Source organism: Xyrauchen texanus, chromosome 48 (genome assembly GCF_025860055.1).
Source record: "Xyrauchen texanus isolate HMW12.3.18 chromosome 48, RBS_HiC_50CHRs, whole genome shotgun sequence".
Taxonomy (NCBI): domain Eukaryota; kingdom Metazoa; phylum Chordata; class Actinopteri; order Cypriniformes; family Catostomidae; genus Xyrauchen; species Xyrauchen texanus.
This window is the reverse complement of record NC_068323.1, coordinates 19727751-19745686: the sequence shown is the minus strand read 5'-3', so window position 1 is coordinate 19745686 and position 17936 is coordinate 19727751. Positions and strand designations below refer to the sequence as shown.

Here is a 17936-nt window from a genome sequence, read left to right as displayed (position 1 = left end):
AGTGTTTCCAGTTTTCAAGGAAATCAACCTACGAAATAAAATACTTGCTTCAGCTTTAAGAGATTTTTTATTAAGTGATTTTACTCTGTAATATGTGTTAGGTATTAGTCATTGAAGTTTTAAGAGTAGATGTGCAAACTTCACACAATGGCAAGTGCTAAACTGATGTGTAACTCATTCTGTGTAAAAACGCATTCCTCAAAACAAAATCAACACATTAAACTAGGTGACACTTCCCTTGCACTTGTTAAAGACTGGCACACACGTTGTTTTCATCATCCCAGATGTGAACGCATAACTAGAGGCTAAGAGAAGGTTGGCAGGTCTGTGTCAATCTTTTGAACCCTTGGGCCACTCAGTGAAGCCTGTAACTGAGGGATAATTTTATGTGACAGCAATGGAAACAACTGCCATAGTGCATTCATGATAGAGGTTTACATGGCTGTTTATTTAGGACAGATTACGCAGGTAATACAAGCCATTTCTTTCCCAGTTTACTGTAAACTTAAGGTATGCAAAAACATCATAAAAGTTGCAGAAAGTGGTCCATACTAGAAGGATGTGTAATAAATTGAATTTCTGGGTGAATTATTCCTTTAAAGCATTTTAAACTACATTGTGAAATACGGTTTTAAGTCAACATGAAATATTCTTCTCAACACATTTAACACCCATAATCTGACATTTATCTGAGCGAAATTGTATAATGAATAAAGGGACTTTTTTCCCCATTAGGAATTGATTGGTTTGTGAAAAGTGGGCATTACATACCAGAATGGAGGCAATTGGTTGGAGAGGAGGGTCAATTTTGATTTTATGTCGACAGTTTATTGAAATTTATGAAATGAGAGTTGAGGTGTAAGTTTTTAATATGGGACATAAGTAAAAGTCACAACTTAAGTATAGAAAATTTTATTCTTTAATGGTTTTGCAGATCTTGAAAAACTTCAATCTCCACATTTGCCAACATAATTGGACAGTTTTTCATTTTGTCCATTTTGTCCTAGAACTTGCTCAACATCAATTTACATGTTAAGAATTATTTTTACAAACTTTCCAAATCAGTTCAAACATCCTTTTTGAAATGGATTAAAGCTGAAGACATGGCTGACAACAAAACAGAATTTCATATTGGTTCCGTCACCTGGAAATCTGTGGAAGTGAGATGCACTTCAATGTTCAAGACAGTCTTTGAGGGTACACTGATGACACCCTTTCACTGATTGGAGGTCCTCTATTATGGTGTCTGATCTCCAGGGGAGAAAGGATGAGATGGGTTTCACTGCTCGTTCTGTTGGTTGTCTGTGATGGAGGATACGGCCCCCTGGCCTTTGTTGACATCACTGATACATGCCCACTGTCCATCCACAGACTCTTTCCAAAGGGTCACCTGTGAGCAGAAATCAATGTAAACTAGCAGGAGTCCAGGTAAACTTTTGGATCATGTTTAATGGATAGCATCTTTTATTCTGCTATGAAACAATTGTTCACTCAGACATAAAATTGACATTGACAAAACATACAGCAAGACCAATGTAGTCCCATTCCTGAACAAATGACTCTTATGAGTCATTTAATTTGAATGTACAGCACGGAATACACATCACAAAGAGTGTAGTCCCGCTACAGACATTTCTTTAAATACACAGCGTGAAACACAGTGCAACCAGTGGTCTGATTCATGAACGAATGACTGTTTTGAGCCCATTCTTTTGAATCCACAGAGCGTGAAACACAGTGTGATCAGTGCAGCCCGATTCCCGAACAAATGTCTCTTATGAGCCGGTTCATTTGAATCCACAGTGCGAAACATACACCACGACAGTCCAGTTCCCAAACAAATTACTCTAATGAGCCAGTTCTTCTAAATCTACATCACGACTAATGCAATCTGAATATCAAATGAATGACTCTAATGAAGTGGTTCTTTTGAATCTACACTACGAAAAACACATTACAGCCAGTGTAGACTGATTCATGAATGAATGACTCTTATGAGCCAGTTCATTTGAATCCACAGTGCGGAATATACAGCACGACCAGTGTAGTCCGATTCCCGAACAACTAACTCTAATGAGCCAATTCTTTTGAATCGATGGAGCGAAACATACAGCGTGACCATTGTAGTCAGATTCACAAACAAATGACTCTTATGAGCTCATTCTTTTAAATCTATAGCATGACTAATGTAGTCTAAATTCCGAATGAATGACTAATAAAGCGGTTCTTTTAAATCTACACTGCAAAACCTACAACACTTCCTTCCGAAAGAACGACTTTATCAGACAGCTGAGGGCAGTAAATCCAATTATAATAATTGCATTTCTTATTTTCAAATATTTCTTCCTCAAAAGTACTAAATGAATAACTATAGCAATCAGAATCATTAAATTACTTACAATTTCTAACCCTACTTTTAAAATCATATGACACCTGAAAATCCTGCCCTATGGTGAGACGCATATTAAAATATGCAACCTGAAGATGCCTTGTGAGAGGTTTGATGTAAATGGACTTTTACAATACATTTATGGTGTGTTTGGTCCTTTTTCTTTTTTTGGGGGGGTGAAATATTCCTTTAAAAATCTCAATTAACAGATGATGCATTTCAATGCTTGATTTGCTATGAACGTGTGGAGCATTAGAACAATGGGGAGAGAAAAACATGCCATCTTCCAGCTTCAGTGACTGCAGAACAATCTAAAGCTCATCTTGGTGGCATAAGATAATTACACCAAGCTAATGAGTCACTCAAAGACAACTTCAAGAATCACTGCGATCACATCATTAAAGAGAAAGCCAAAATAATGCCAGCTTTAGCATTCTGAAGCTCTCTTTAACCACCCAGCAAAGAGTCTGTATTTAACCTGTGTTTATTTTCAATGCCCTTTTGCACTATTTTGCTGACAGAATGTGTCTGGTTTTTAAATGCATCAGCTAATGGTGCGTTCGTCTGCACATAAATGCCTCGACCCTGTGCTTGCCATTTTAAACAATTACAAGGTGGAGCATGTCACCAAAAGCTCAACAAACCATCCTCGATTCTTTGTTTAAATGAACGGTGATGGTAAGAACAGATTCCTTCACGCTAGGCCAAGTGCTAGGTGAAACATCCCTAGTCATTACTTCACGAACCTGAGAGTATTAAAATCCAGGCTTTGGGTAAATTGCAGCTCTGTTGTACTGCAAACTGCTTGCATGCTCAAACGTCAACAACTTTTTCATTAATTCCACAGGGATGACAGCCAAACATAAGTGTTATGGTGAAAAGTGAATGAAAAGGAATTTGTCAAAGAATATTAAAAGTGTGATCTGTTGTTGTCGACTACATTTAATAGTTAACCTCCATCTGCTTCAAAACAGTAAGTGTCAGAGCTGTGGCATAGTGGTTAGAGTATATTTTGGCACCCGCATGAACACCATATGTGAAAAGAAAAAGGAACACACAAAAATTCATCGTGATCGTACTTTGTTGTCCCCGCCAGACACAGCCAGGATGTTTCCAGTGATGGACCAGCTCACGTGCCACACCACGTCATTGAATTTGTGGAGAAGTTTGGCTATCCAGGTGTTGCCCGACGGGTCATCACATGTCCAGATAAACACACGGCCATCCTGTGGCAAGATCACAAAAAAACATGCATGTTCTGTTTAGATGTTTGGAATTAATTTAGACTCACCACTAAGAGAATTCCATATAGAAGTTGATCAACTGATCAATCAATCTAGCATGAGCAAAGCTCTAATTGTGTTTCCTGATTGAATTTCCAATCTGAAAAAACATGCCACAGTCACATTTCACATCCAAATCAAAAGAAATAAATGAGAATCAAGCAAATTTCCCCAAATTCTCATTACCATAATTGCACTGATACATTTTACTTTTGAGTCTTCTTTCATTATTTTCAATGGTGATTCACATGAAATTATCATTACTATATAAATTAAGAGATGTACTTTATTAAAATAAACACATCTGTAATACGAATTCTTTCCAAAAAAAAAAAAAAACACTTTTTTATTCAAGTAATGATTACAGTAATGAAAATAAGATTTATATATTTTTTTGCACTACGGTAATGTAAATTAGCAATTTTTGCATTATGGCAATGAGAATAAGAAATGTTTTGCATTAGGAGAATGACAATATTTTGCATTATAGTAATGAGAATGTGAATAATTAGCATTACATTAATGAAAATTATATTTTTTGCATTATGGGAATGAGAAAATTTTGTGTTTTATAATGAAAATTTGAATATTTTGCACTGTTGTAATGAAAATTTGCAATTTTTGCATAAAGAGAATGAGAAATGTTTTGCATTACAGTAAAGAGAATAAGAATATTTTGCATTACGGTAATGAGAATGACATTTTATTACATTGTGGTAATGGTAATGATAATTGTTTGCATTACGGTAATAAAAATAATATATATGTTTTGCATTACCTTAATGAGAAAAAAATTGGCATTATGGTAATGAGAATTATATATTTTTTTGCATTACGGTAAAGAGATTGTTTTGCAATTTGGTCTGCTAATAACACTTCACAAAGTAGAAAATTCAGAGTTAGTATGCATGGTATAATTTAACTGTAATATCACCTGTGAGCAACTGGCGATTGTGCTGGTGGGCAGACCAATGGAAGGAGCCCAGCCGACATCTCTCACCCAATCACTGTGCGCCTCGAGCTTCTGGTCCTCTTTCCATTGGCCGTCCTCCTCTCTGAGAACAAAAAAACCAAGTCAGCAAGTTATTCTTAAAGATATTCATAGACTCCAATCCAATTAATCAGTTTGTCTTTTAAATACCAACACGCAGATAGCAAACAATGCACAAAACATGAAAACGCTACGCCAATTGTGTGGCCCAAGTCATAAACATCTGCCAACATTCAAAAACTTGAATTATCAGAGCTTCTGCTTTTACTCTCTCACATATAAGCATTGAAATGTTTTGTTTACACGGGTGAAAGACATCGAGAATCTTAAGTGCAGCACAAGTGATGTGGCAAAAGCTGACAGCAGGTGACCAGAGACAATGGGCGCTGCACTCACTTCCACAGCTTGACCAGATTGTCACAGCCTCCAGACACAAATCTCTTGATGTAGTTGGGCTTCTGTCCTGTTGGCTGCTCAATCAGACTCCCTGGAACAACAGCTGGGGCCCAACTCACTGCATTACAGCCAATCTGCCATGCAGAAGAGAGAAGCATGAAACTTACAGACCTCAAACTGGCATTTGATATTTTCTCAAGACATTACAAGCCTCTGTGTTTTGTCCACTGATGTATTTTAATATGTAGATTACTATTGGTGTATTTTAAGCTTTAACATCAGTTTTATGGTATTTGTTTTACTCTGGATACTCACAGTATGTGCATTGGTGATCTTCTTAATGTCCCAGTGTCCATCACCAGAACAGGTCAACACTGAAATCGCACCATCTGAGCTGCCACAGGCCAGAATCAAACCAAAGTCGTATGGACCCCAACATACAGAGTTCACTGCAACAAAAAAGAACACGTGATTATCCACATCATGGATTAAACAAATTCACTTCCATTGTAAGTGCCTCACTATAACCCAGATTTGTGCTTTTTTTTTCGGATTCAACATTATGCCACAAATGCTGTAGATTGAGCTTAATTTGTATTGAACCCGGAATATTCCTTTAACTCTTTCCCCGCCAGCGTTTTTAAAAAAGTTGCCAGCCACCGCCAGGGTTTTTGACGATTTTCGCTAAACTTTAATGGCCCGCAGAATATTTTCTTCCATGAATATATGAAGATGCTATATATCACAATAAAGATCTGAGCCTCTGCTTTTAGGCAAAAAAATGATTTTATTTTATCTTCATTTGTTCTTTTTTTATTGCCACTTGAACAGAGGTAGGTTTTGTCAAAAACAACATTTCGGACAAAAAGCTGAGAAAAAGGCATTTTTATCAAACAAGTGCTTTAGTATTAGTATGGTGTTCCACTTCACGTTTGAGACGATCGCAGTCTGTTTCTTTGATCAAAGAGTTGCGTACTCTTTCAAAACATGCACGCGGGTCTTCCTTACCGTATACCACCTAAAACACGGATACCCGGAAAATTCCGTGTTTGGCGGGGAAGCGTTTTTTCATAAAACCCGGAAAATTCCATGTTTGGCGGGGAAAGAGTTAAGGCCCAACACACTCACTAGTGGTTATTTTCTCTGAGCCAAAAAGAAGTTCGAAACAGCTGAGCAACGACATACTGTTTGCGAACATTCAGACACCGGCCGCACTGCAGGGGGAGGCGTTTAAAGATACATTTAAGCATGAGGACGCTCAAGACCACATGTTAAACATCAACTAATATGACATCAAAAGGTCTTATCAACGACTTTGTGGCTCATTCTATGAGTAGAATCCACACAAGATCAGTAAAAGATGATGTATTAACAACTCAATGATGATCTTAAGTAATATAGATGCAGTAGATAATGTGTAATTTGTCATGTTTACATTCTGCATTCAAGGTCTTATGCACCAAAATGCTACATGTGCTATAATAAACACCAATTACACTGTAATTGTAATTTATGATGTCACTGATACTACTGCAAATATGGGTGTATAAAAGAGTGTTAATAGGTAGAATAGAGGCATGATGAAAGTCATATCTCACTTTGGGCAGATATGTGAATGGTTGTCACTGCAGATGGCACACGAGTGAAGCAGCATATCAAACAACAAAGTGAATGGGCAATTAAGAGTATTTGAGTAAATTGTATTCCTTTTGGAGACTATTTAAACAAAAAAACAAAACAAAAAAAATTATAAATAAAAAACAATTAAAAATCAAAAACACCTTTGTTTTAGACAGGTTTTGTTCTAGTTATATTACACTCGTTCATTCTTCGATTTCGCATGAAGTGTGCAGGGGCCTTGAGTGTTTAATATGAGAAGGCAATGTGTGAAGTTACCCGAGGAGTCGTGGCCTGTGTATTCATACATCTTATCCCAGGTTCCGTTCTCCTCTTTCCAGATGATCACCTTCCTATCATACGAGCAGGATGCCAGGATGTTGCCGTACATAGGATGAGCCCACGCCACCTGCCACACCGGACCCTCATGACTGCAAAGAAACACAGAGAATCACATACAAGTAATAGAGGCAAAACAAGAGTCATCCTTAAGGCAAGTGCACATTACAAGACTTCACTTACCCCCTCAGATCAGCCACAAGGATCTGTCCTCCGTTTTTGACATCAAAGATCTTTACAGAGCGATCAGAGGAGCAGGTGGCCAGTCTGGTACCGTAGTAATCCATCTGTGCATCGTGCTGGAGGTAAACATAAAGAAGGCAGGTTGGAGACTGTATCATTCCTTGAATTTGATAAGTTAATAACAGGATATAAAAGTTGAGATACTCACAATCATGTCCTCATGTGAGGTGTCCACTGTGTTGATTACAGACACCTGAAAAATACAAGAACACAAACATGTGCCTTATGTTAACAACAGTTTAACTTCAGTATAAATGACAGATTCAGCTGAATGGCATCCAGGCAAATTCTGACAATTTATCTCAATGCATTTACAAAATAGATATTTATAGTACAGCCATGTTATCACATGTCTCTAAATGATTCCTTTTGCCATGGTACATTTTTTAAAGGAATATATAAGTATGACACATGTTCAAAAAGTATTGTTTTACCATGACACGCGCAATAATGTGGTATATGTAAAAAAAAATATATATATATATATATATATATATATATATATATATATATATATGTATAAATAAAAATATAAAACATGATTTTACCATGTTTTTTTAATTACAAAAGAATAATAAAAATAACACAGCAAAAAATAAAAAATAAATAATAATAATAATAATATATATATATATATATATATATATATATATATATATATATATATATATATAGGTTATATGGTACTTTTTGTTAGACGATAGTTCGTTTAATTCTGATCCAATTAGAATAAATGCTTTGGACAATAAAAACAGGGTGAAAAAAATAATAAAATAATAAAATAATAACATGGTGATACCATTGCACATTTTTGTTTGTACGAACTGAGTTTTGACATTTTCATGAAATCAGTTTATTGTGTTACAGGTGATATGAAACCACTGTATTTTATTAAGCAGTTAAACCGTTCAAACTACAGTGTTTTAAACACATATTTGGTATTTATCTATATTCATATGTAACACTCACCATTGTTAAAAGTCACCCGAACGGCCTTACGTAATAAAGAAATGCTATAAAATAGTGTTATTACTCTTCAGAGCTTTAAAAAGATTCCTGAATATTTTTTAGACGTGGCAGACTGACCGCCCGGTGCGCGTCTAAACAGTCCGGATGGGAATGGAGGAACTTAAACGAGGTTCCGTTTAGTTTTCTGTCTCATTCGTGCACTTTACATGTATTCCAGCTGGTGGCGCCAAAGCGCTTTAAATCAATGGCGCTCATCTCTATTTAAAACTGTCTGACAGTGTCATGTTTCTCAGTTCAGCAGCCAGGCGTTGTGATCTCCATTAATCTGAACTTGATGTATTATTTCAACATTGACACTTTATTCCCGGTTCCTTGTTGCTGTACTTTTAAAAGTCAAAATGTCGAACGCCACCTAATTACATTTCCAATCTATTGGAGAAAATGACATCTACTGACAAAGACTTTCGGTAAGACAGTGCGTGTTATAGACGCATGTTTGTGCTGAGGACACAAGACTAATATTTTTCAAAATAGATAAATGTCAAAGCAATCGCCTGCAGCTTTATAAACAGTTCTAATAAATATTTTCAGACTGTTCTGGTTCTTTAAAACTCTTATTGCAAAAAGTCAACTTTCTATAGTTAACTATAAGCTATTGAATAGACATAACACTGAACTGAAACCTACTTTAAATAACTGTTGTTGACATGCTGATACATTACATACTTGTGTGATAGATGATTTTGATGATGAGCTCTTGGGGTGCATATAGACTATTCTATTCTACCGTATTGCTGTGTTCTATTATTCTGTTCCGTTCCATCTGTTATTCTATTTTGTTGTTCTGGTGTATTCTATTATATATCATTATGTTGTTCTATTATATTCTATTTTGTTTGTTTTATTCAATTAAATTCAATACTATTCTATTATATTCCATTCTATTGTTATGTTCTATTCTATTGTACTGCTTTGTTCTATTCTATTCTGTTCCATCTGTTTTTTTTATTCTGTTGTTCTGTTCTATATAATTATGTTGTTCTATTCTATTCTATTTTGTTTGTTTTATTCAATTAAATTCAATACTATTCTATCATATTCCATTCTGTTGTTCTATTCTATTGCACTGCTGTGTTCTATTCTAATCTATTCTGTTGTTCTGTTCTATTCTATATCGTTATGTTGTCCTATTATATTCTAATTTGTTCTGTTTTATTCAATTCAATACTACTCTATGATATTCCATTCTGTTATTCTATTTTATTAATTCCATTGTATTGTTCTATTCTATTCTATTGTACTGCTGTGTTCTGTTCTATTTTGTTCTGTTCCATCTGTTATTCTATTCTGTCGTTATGTTGTTCTATTTTATTCATTCCATTCTATTGTTCTATTCTATTTTATTCAATTATTTTCAATACTATTGTATTATATTCAATTCTGTTGTTCTATTCTATTCAATTCTGTGCTATCTATTCCATTCTGTTGTTCTATTATATTGCACTGCTGTGTTCTATTCTAATCTATTCTGTTCCATCTGTTATTCTATATCATTATATTGTTCTATTCTATTCTGTTGTTACAAAACTTACAAAAACATGTTTTGAAACTTTTAAATACTATGTTACATGTAGTTATATGTTGTGATCTGAAGTTGACCACCTGGAGAAGATTGTTCTCATGGTGGTGAAATTTTGTAATGTGGAGGACGATACGCTACGCAAGTTTTGCTTTCAGGCTCCAGACCTAAACCCTATTGAGCATCTGTGGGGCATCCTCAAATGGAAGGTGGAGGAGCACAAGGTCTCTAACATCCACCAGCTCTGTGATGTCATCATGGAGGAGTGGAAGAGGACTCCATGCCCAAGAGGGTTAAAGCAGTGCTGGAAAATGGCCAGAGGTTTAGACATTAATGGCTGTGTGTTGAGTTATTTTGAGGGGACAATTTACACTGTTATACAAGATGTACACTCACTACTTTACATTGTAGCAAAGTGTCATTTCTTCAGTGTTGTCACATGAAAAGATATAATCAAATATTTACAAAAATGTGAGGTGTGTACTCACTTATGTGAGGTACTGTATATATATATATATATATATATATATATATATATATATATATATATATATATATAAATAATTGTACCTTTCTGTGCACAATATCTTTAAATTACAGTTCTCTTGGTGAATTCATGAGAGCTATCTGTATAATTACAAAGATGCAGTTGGACTTTACTATCATTGCTTACCACCACTGTCTTAAGCCAAATACCTAATGGTCTAGTTTGCAATTCTGCTATTAGGTGACTTCCTGAAAACCCTCCAGAACCCTGACCTTAATGTTCGATGGGTGGTTTTGGTCATGTTCAATTCGGCTGCACACAATAAACCCTCTCTATTCATGGGCTTTTGACCTCACTCCTCCCACATCTTTGCAAGACACAGTTCAGGAAAGACCTAATTTGAGAGGTAAAAATAACATACTAACAGCAATTGCAAATAAGGACAAATGAAACCTGCACTATATATGTTGTGCTTTGTGTAAATTTACTAAGATTTTAAAGGTATGATAGAAGTTAATGGTTGAATCTTGTCTCAGGTTGAGATGGGCCCTTTCAAGCACAGTAGATGATGGGTTGGATGTCCGTAAAGCTGCATTTGAATGCATGTACTCTCTACTGGATATCTTTGAGTTTCTCAATCATGTTGAGCAGGGCCTGAAAGACCACCATGACATTTAAGTGTATTTTTTTTAAGTTGGGGTCAAGTGGTATTGTCCCAGACTGTGCTTTTCAGTTGCCCTCAGGTAAGATATGAATCAAATCTACCCTTAATTTATGAAAAGAATGGATGGTAGGTTGCCACCTGACCCATTCCTAATAAGTTAAAATACTGAAATAGTATGTAACATAAGAGTTTAGAGATGGGATAATCAATGATAAACCGTTTCATCACTCAATTCTTATGACATATATACTGTGATCTAATATTTACATATACAGTGGGTACGGAAATTATTCAGACCCCCTTAAATTTTTCACTCTTTGTTATATTGCAGCCATTTGCTAAAATAATTTAAGTTCATTTTTTTCCCTCATTATTGTACACACAGCACCCCATATTGACAGAAAAACACAGAATTGTTGACATTTTTGCACATTTATTAAAAAAGAAAAACTGAAATATCACATGGTCCTAAGTATTCAGACCCTTTGCTGTGACACTCATATATTTAACTCAGGTGCTGCCCATTTCTTCTGATCATCCTTGAGATGGTTCTACACCTTCAATTGAGTCCAGCTGTGTTTGATTATACTGATTGGACTTGATTAGGAAAGCCACACACCTGTCTATATAAGACCTTACAGCTCACAGTGCATGTCAGAGCAAATGAGAATCATGAGGTCAAAGGAACTGCCTGAAGAGCTCAGAGACAGAATTGTGGCAAGGCACAGATCTGGCCAAGGTTACAAAAAAATGTCTGCTGCCCTTAAGGTTCATAAGAGCACAGTGGCCTCCATAATCCTTAAATTGAAGACGTTTGGGAGGACCAGAACCCTTCCTAGAGCTGGCCGTCCGGCCAAACATAGCTATCATGGGAGAAGAGCCTTGGTGAGAGAGGTAAAGAAGAACCCAAAGATCACTGTGGCTGAGCTCCAGAGATGCAGTCGGGAGATGGGAGAAAGTTGTAGTAAGTCAACCATCACTGCAGCCATCCACCAGTCGGGGCTTTATGGCAGAGTGGCCCGACGGAAGCCTCTCCTCAGTGCAAGACACATGAAAGCCCGCATGGAGTTTGCTAAAAAACACCTGAAGGACTCCAAGATGGTGATAAATAAGATTCTCTGGTCTGATGAGTCCAAGATAGAACTTTTTGGCCTTAATTCTAAGCGGTATGTGTGGAGAAAACCAGGCACTGCTCATCACCTGTCCAATACAGTCTCAACAGTGAAGCATGGTGGTGGCAGCATCATGCTGTGGGGGTGTTTTTCATCTGCAGGGACAGGACGACTGGTTGCAATCGAGGGAAAGATGAATGCGGCCAAGTACAGGGATATCCTGGACTGAAAACCTTCTCCAGAGTGCTCTGGACCTCAGACTGGGCCGAAGGTTCACCTTCCAACAAGACAATGACCCTAAGCACACCGCTAAAATAACGAAGGAGTGGCTTCACAACAACTCTGTGACTGTTCTTGAATGGCCCAGCCAGAGCCCTGACTTAAACCCAATTGAGCATCTCTGGAGAGACCTGAAAATGGCTGTCCACCAACGTTTACCATCCAACCTGACAGAACTGGAGAGGATCTGCAAGGGGGAATGGCAGAGGATACCCAAATCCAGATGTGAAAAACTTGTTGCATCTTTCCAAAAAAGACTCATGGCTGTATTAGATCAAAAGGGTGCTTCTACTAAATACTGAACAAAGGGTTTGAATACTTAGGACCATGTGATATTTCAGTTTTTCTTTTTTAATTAATGTGCAAAAATGTCAACAATTGTGTTTTTCTGTCAATATGGGGTGCTGTGTGTACAATAATGAGGAAAAAAAATGAACTTAAATGATTTTAGCAAATGGCTGCAATATAACAAAGAGTGAAACATTTAAGGGGGTCTGAATACTTTCCGTACCCACTGTATGTTGTGCTTTAGATGCTGACCTTCATTATGCTTGCCACTCTGAACTATGCCCAGCTGCTTGTGGTACAAAGGCTGGACAGGCTAGTGGAACCATTTAAAGCTACATGTACTACAAAGGATCTAACATGATGATTATGGAAAGAGTTAAGATGTGATCCAAAAACATTTGACCTTTCATGGCTGTACCAAAAAATGGATGTAAAATGACTTATACCGATTTGACCTTTTCTTTGATGAGATATCACAATGTTTCAAAACTGTCGCTACACTTAATATGTAGCTGAAAATATTTTTTAACAGAGCATTCAGAAAAAATGATTCCCCCATAAAAACATTTAAAATTAATTTTTAGAGATTCCATAACATTTCCAGGCCTAGTAAACAATAATAAATTATCATTTCCAGGACTATCATGATCGAGAATCTTGAACCATGGAGTTTACCAATAGATTTATGTTTTAATACTTCAGTAATTCTCATTTGATCATGTGAATATTAAGGTTAAAGCTGGCTCAGTGAAGCAGGAGTTTGAGAAACAGGAAGAGCAAAGGCGTTCTGCCATGCTGTCCATCAGTGAGGTGGAAAAGAGTCCTGCAATGGCCGAATTTTCCAATCAGATCAAAAGCGATGCAGAAATGGCAACAATCTTTGAGAGCCTTCAAGGAGACCACTTAATAGGACTGTGGAATCCATGGACACTAGTTAGGGCTCTTGGATACAAAGTCACACTTAGTTTTAGGGATGCACCAAAATGAAAATTCTGGGCCGAAACCGAAAATCCAGGATGCACTTGGCCGAAAACCGAAAGTGCCGTTTTCGGAAATTTCGGTGCATCCCTACTTAGTTTGGTTATGGAAAATGCAATGGTCATTTTACAATTTTGTTGTAAAAAAAATAAAGACCTAAAAATAGTAACACTTGAGAAATGTTCCTACATTTGACCAACTATAAAACTTGTATCCATGTTAAACAAAATGAAAGGAGTCTGTACATGCAAAAGTGGTTTTACATTTTTCATTTTATTGAAGACAAGATTATTCGTTCTCCTCGCTGCGCAGTCTGGCATTGGGGTTTGTGACCTTAATAGCCAGCTGAGCAGCCCTCTCCACAATGAGCTTCCTGTTCTTTGAGGACACGTTGTGGGCGATTTCTGCGCAATGGCTCCTGAAGAGAAATAAACCTTAAGTTACCATATATTCTTATTTAAAAACACTTCTAACTGCTTTTCTTTTTTCAGCAATAATTAGACAATGCAACAATCCATAAAACAAAAGTGTCACGGAATTAAAGACAAAAAAAAACTTAACTCAAATTATATATTTACTTTAAATCTTACATGGAGCACTATTTTCAGAAAAAGGCCAAAACACAAGTGCTATTCGCTTGTTGAAGATTATCTTCCACCTGCTGGCTAGAGGATAGAGATAGATTGGGTATTTCCTCTGCCACACTATTACTCTGAATTAGACACCAGAGTTAATTCAGCAGGTATGATCCCAGAGATATAGACCATTCTAGTCTGTAAAACACTATTACTTACGATCACAACAACACAACCATAGTAAAACATCAGCGACGTCAACTAATATCCTTTTGAAACTTTATTCTTACTTGTTGCTCATCATGAGGACTTCAAGTTCCTTGATATTGTGGACCAAGAACTTCCTGAACCCAGAGGGCAACATGTGTTTGGTCTTCTTGTTGCTTCCATAACCGATGTTAGGCATCAACATCTGACCCTTGAAGCGCCGGCGCACTCTGTTGTCAATACCTCTGGGCTTCCTCCAGTTTTTCTATAAAAGGAATTGCACGTTACATCACATTCTAGCAGAAGCCTCAATCAATTACCAGTTTACTTCTAGAAACGGTTGGAAAAGTGAATGTCAAACTTATATACAAATTTCTCAGTTCCAAAGTCATAGGCCTTGATATTTTCGATATCGTTTTGAAAACCAATTTATTTTCCAGTGCAAAGAGGTCAATGTTTATGACTTTTTATGATAATACTGCCATAATTCCAAAGGTTGTAAATACACTGTACACCAACAAAACAGTTATTGATTGGAGTGTGGATATTGTATTTACTGCAAATTCTCAAAATCTGCTTATAGTTGAGAGTCCTGTCTGTCACAGGGTAACTTAAGTCTAAAAACCCCAAAGTATGAAGCTCCTGTGTTTTGTCTTTGTACAGCAGAATAATCAATATGATTATTTTAGATCTATCAGGAATAGTTTTGAAATCAGATCGTGACTCCCAGAATCGAAAAGAATCGTGAGCTGCCTAAAGATTCCAGACCCTAGATTGAAGCTCACGAAGTGTTACACTCCAAAATTCAAATGCATCAACACAGCTCAATATGCTTCGAACTGCAATTGGCTGCTTTTCATCCCTTTGGTCAACCAAGCAACCGTGAAAAATCTGTGCAAGATGTTTTAGTCAGCTTAAATTTACTTTTAAAATTTTACAAAGCCTGGCCAACTGAAATATGCGGTTTCTGATAGTTGTGCATTGTGTGACAGGAACATTAACCATGTTTGGCAGTGCAGGTATTGTGCATCCCTAATATTAATTTTAAAGGATCCTCATGATCGTGGAAACATAATCTCTTACCTTGACCTTGACATAACGATCTGACTGATGTCTGATGAACTTCTTGGTCCTTTTCTTGACGATCACAGGCTTGGTAAGGGGCCGGAGTGCTGGCATCGTGACTACAGAGCAAACACATGCAGAAATGAACGAGACATCACATTTAAATTCAAAAGGATAAAAAAAAAAAAAAAAATACTTGCAGTTCAAGACTAATTCATTAATTAAAAAAAGGCCAGTCATTAACAGTAATGGTTTGATGTGATAAGCATATTATCGCACACAATAAAACAATGCTGCTCTACAGCAAGACTGAAAAAGAAAGCTGGATAGATTTTAACCTCAAACATGGCCATGTTAAAACACATGCAAACTTGCAAATTACCCTATATTGAATATCTACAATCAACAATATAAAGAGATTAAACGAACTTTGTTGTGAAGTTGAAAAGAGTTGAGGTGTGATTGTTCACGGACAGTACTATATTTCACACTGTAACACACCAATGGCTGCCAAAACAGACCGTGCCTGACATATCATATACATAACTTACATTCTCTGGCACTATTACCAAAAATACCGGCCGAGATAAATACACTGAACACTAATAAAGCTTCAAGCAGTACAAACCGTTTATTTTTTTTAAGTACTTGAAAGGATTAAATTAGATTTGTATTGCGCTCACCGTTCGGCCTGCTTCAACAGAAGACAGTCCTAAAGAGAAGGAAGTGCCGTAGCGAACCCCCGGAAATATTATCAGAGGCGGAAGTTTGTCCCGCTCTCAAAAGTTTCCGACGAAAACACTACTGCTGCTGCTGTAGCCATAGACGTATTTATATGTAATAGAGTTTACGTATATGATACAACTTTTAATGACCAACTTAACTTGATTGTCATCTAAAATAAATTTTAGCATCATAATGCAATTTACATTTTCTGAAGAAGCTCAGCAAATACTATCCGAGGTAAAGAGGGTTATATTTAAAATATTTAAACGTTTTAAAATGTTCAAAAGCTAGTTTCTGAAAGTGAACTCGGCATTGGACAAATAGTTCTGATAGTTTATAGTCTTGAAAAAAGTGCTGAACATTCTGATAATGTCATTCAGCCGACTTTTTCCAACTGAACAGGGTACGGCTAATTTAAGTTTGTGTAAAGAAAAGGCAATTATATAGGCCTAACAATATATATATTTTTCATTTGGTAATTAATTATTTTATGTAATGCTTTATTAATTTGGTAGGCTAATTTATTTAATCTTTAATATAATTAATTTTGCTGGCATTTTTTCAAAAGTAAGTTAAACAATAATTTTCTAGAATTGGGCTGTTAGTGTTCCAAAAAGCAATATTTTCACCTAGAATTGTGGCACTCCTGGAAGTTTCATGTTTGCAGCATCGGATCTAAATGCATTTAAGATAAATCCATTATCACGTACAATAAATTGGCTTTCAAGGACGTATTCCGTCGTCATGACTAACACAGGCTAACGATTGGAGTAAATTCTGTCATGTGACATTACAAGACAATTTTCTCGACAAAAAGTGTTTCCAAACCAGTTTTTCGGGAAGTTTCAACATAGAGTTTTTGCGCTAGAGAATATTATTCCGACACTTGTGAAATTTAAGCGGTTTCCGTCAGTTTTATTTTGATGCGCTAAAACTTATTCCATAAAAAAAATCCTTGGATGGAAACATAGTTTTTGGCCAGCAACGAGCGTACCACTGTAAATTGATCAGCTAATTTATACGTTTGCAATATTTTTATTGTTTATAAATTATAAACCAGCTCATGTGGAATTTGTAGAACCGGCAACCAAATCTGGCAACCCAGGGAGTCTAAATACTATTGGGAAATGGGCAGTGGGCGGGATTAAAGGCCAAAACATAAACAGAAATTCCTGCCCAGAACTGACATTTCAAAGTAGAATATACCGGCTGTAGCATTGTTTGGAAAAGCCAGTATTTCAACTTAGCAAGTTTCCTAAATCTCTGATTTGATCGTCTGAATATGATAATTTTATACTTTAATTGTAAGGCATGTAGTGTTTGAATAAGAAAAAAAAAGTTGCCTCTTAAAGGAATATTCCGAGTTCAACACAATTTCAATCAACAGCATTTGTGCCATACAGTTAATTACCAAATAATGTATGTAACACAGTTAAAGATGGGCAAGGAGGAGGCGAGAACCGGCTTGACGATATAAATAATGGTTTAATGATAAACTTAAAAGACAACATAAACACACACATGACGGACATGACTTCCTGTAACAGTGTAGTACCCCCCCAAAAACACTGTAAAATTTAAAAGAGGGAAAAGGACAACACAGAGCGACAGTGAGAGAGAGAGAGGAGAGAGAGATGGAAAAAAAAAAACTTGCCAGTTCTCCGATACGCCGCAGCTTGTTCCTCGGCCACTCCTCCGCCCTCTATCGGACGACATCCGCGCCTCTCGGGCGGATCAGAGGCAGTCCTC

The 17936-nt window shown here is 36.5% G+C and overlaps 2 protein-coding genes across 2 annotated transcripts; both read right to left on the bottom strand.

The window, feature by feature from the left end:
- Positions 1 to 482: 482 nt before the first annotated feature.
- Positions 483 to 8373, bottom strand: LOC127639770 (protein SEC13 homolog). Its single transcript, XM_052121980.1, has 9 exons — positions 8228 to 8373; positions 7407 to 7451; positions 7199 to 7314; positions 6956 to 7107; positions 5375 to 5508; positions 5060 to 5193; positions 4607 to 4727; positions 3469 to 3615; positions 483 to 1390 (listed from the first exon to the last, which is right to left on the bottom strand). The coding sequence occupies exons 1-9, from the start codon at positions 8228 to 8230 to the stop codon at positions 1280 to 1282; spliced, it is 963 nt and encodes a 320-aa protein (XP_051977940.1). The 5' UTR covers positions 8231 to 8373; the 3' UTR covers positions 483 to 1279.
- A 5495-nt stretch (positions 8374 to 13868) lies between these two features.
- LOC127639794 (60S ribosomal protein L32-like) lies at positions 13869 to 16209 on the bottom strand. Its single transcript, XM_052122023.1, has 4 exons — positions 16145 to 16209; positions 15480 to 15580; positions 14480 to 14661; positions 13869 to 14032 (listed from the first exon to the last, which is right to left on the bottom strand). The coding sequence occupies exons 2-4, from the start codon at positions 15573 to 15575 to the stop codon at positions 13903 to 13905; spliced, it is 408 nt and encodes a 135-aa protein (XP_051977983.1). The 5' UTR covers positions 15576 to 15580; positions 16145 to 16209; the 3' UTR covers positions 13869 to 13902.
- Between the last annotated feature and the right edge of the window lie 1727 nt (positions 16210 to 17936).

Bases quoted from the DNA above. Each gene is read 5' to 3' on its own strand.
- LOC127639770 (XM_052121980.1), bottom strand. The intron at 7,108-7,198 runs GTAAGTGAAGTC...GTTTCTTTGCAG, and splicing joins CTTGTGGCTGATCTGAGGGG to TCATGAGGGTCCGGTGTGGC. The intron at 3,616-4,606 runs GTGATATTACAG...ATCTTGCCACAG, and splicing joins CAATCGCCAGTTGCTCACAG to GATGGCCGTGTGTTTATCTG.
- LOC127639794 (XM_052122023.1), bottom strand. From the start codon at position 15,575: ATGCCAGCACTCCGGCCCCTTACCAAGCCTGTGATCGTCAAGAAAAGG. The intron at 14,662-15,479 runs GTAAGAGATTAT...TTCCTTTTATAG, and splicing joins ATCGTTATGTCAAGGTCAAG to AAAAACTGGAGGAAGCCCAG. The intron at 14,033-14,479 runs GTAAGAATAAAG...ATTTCTCTTCAG, and splicing joins GTCCTCATGATGAGCAACAA to GAGCCATTGCGCAGAAATCG.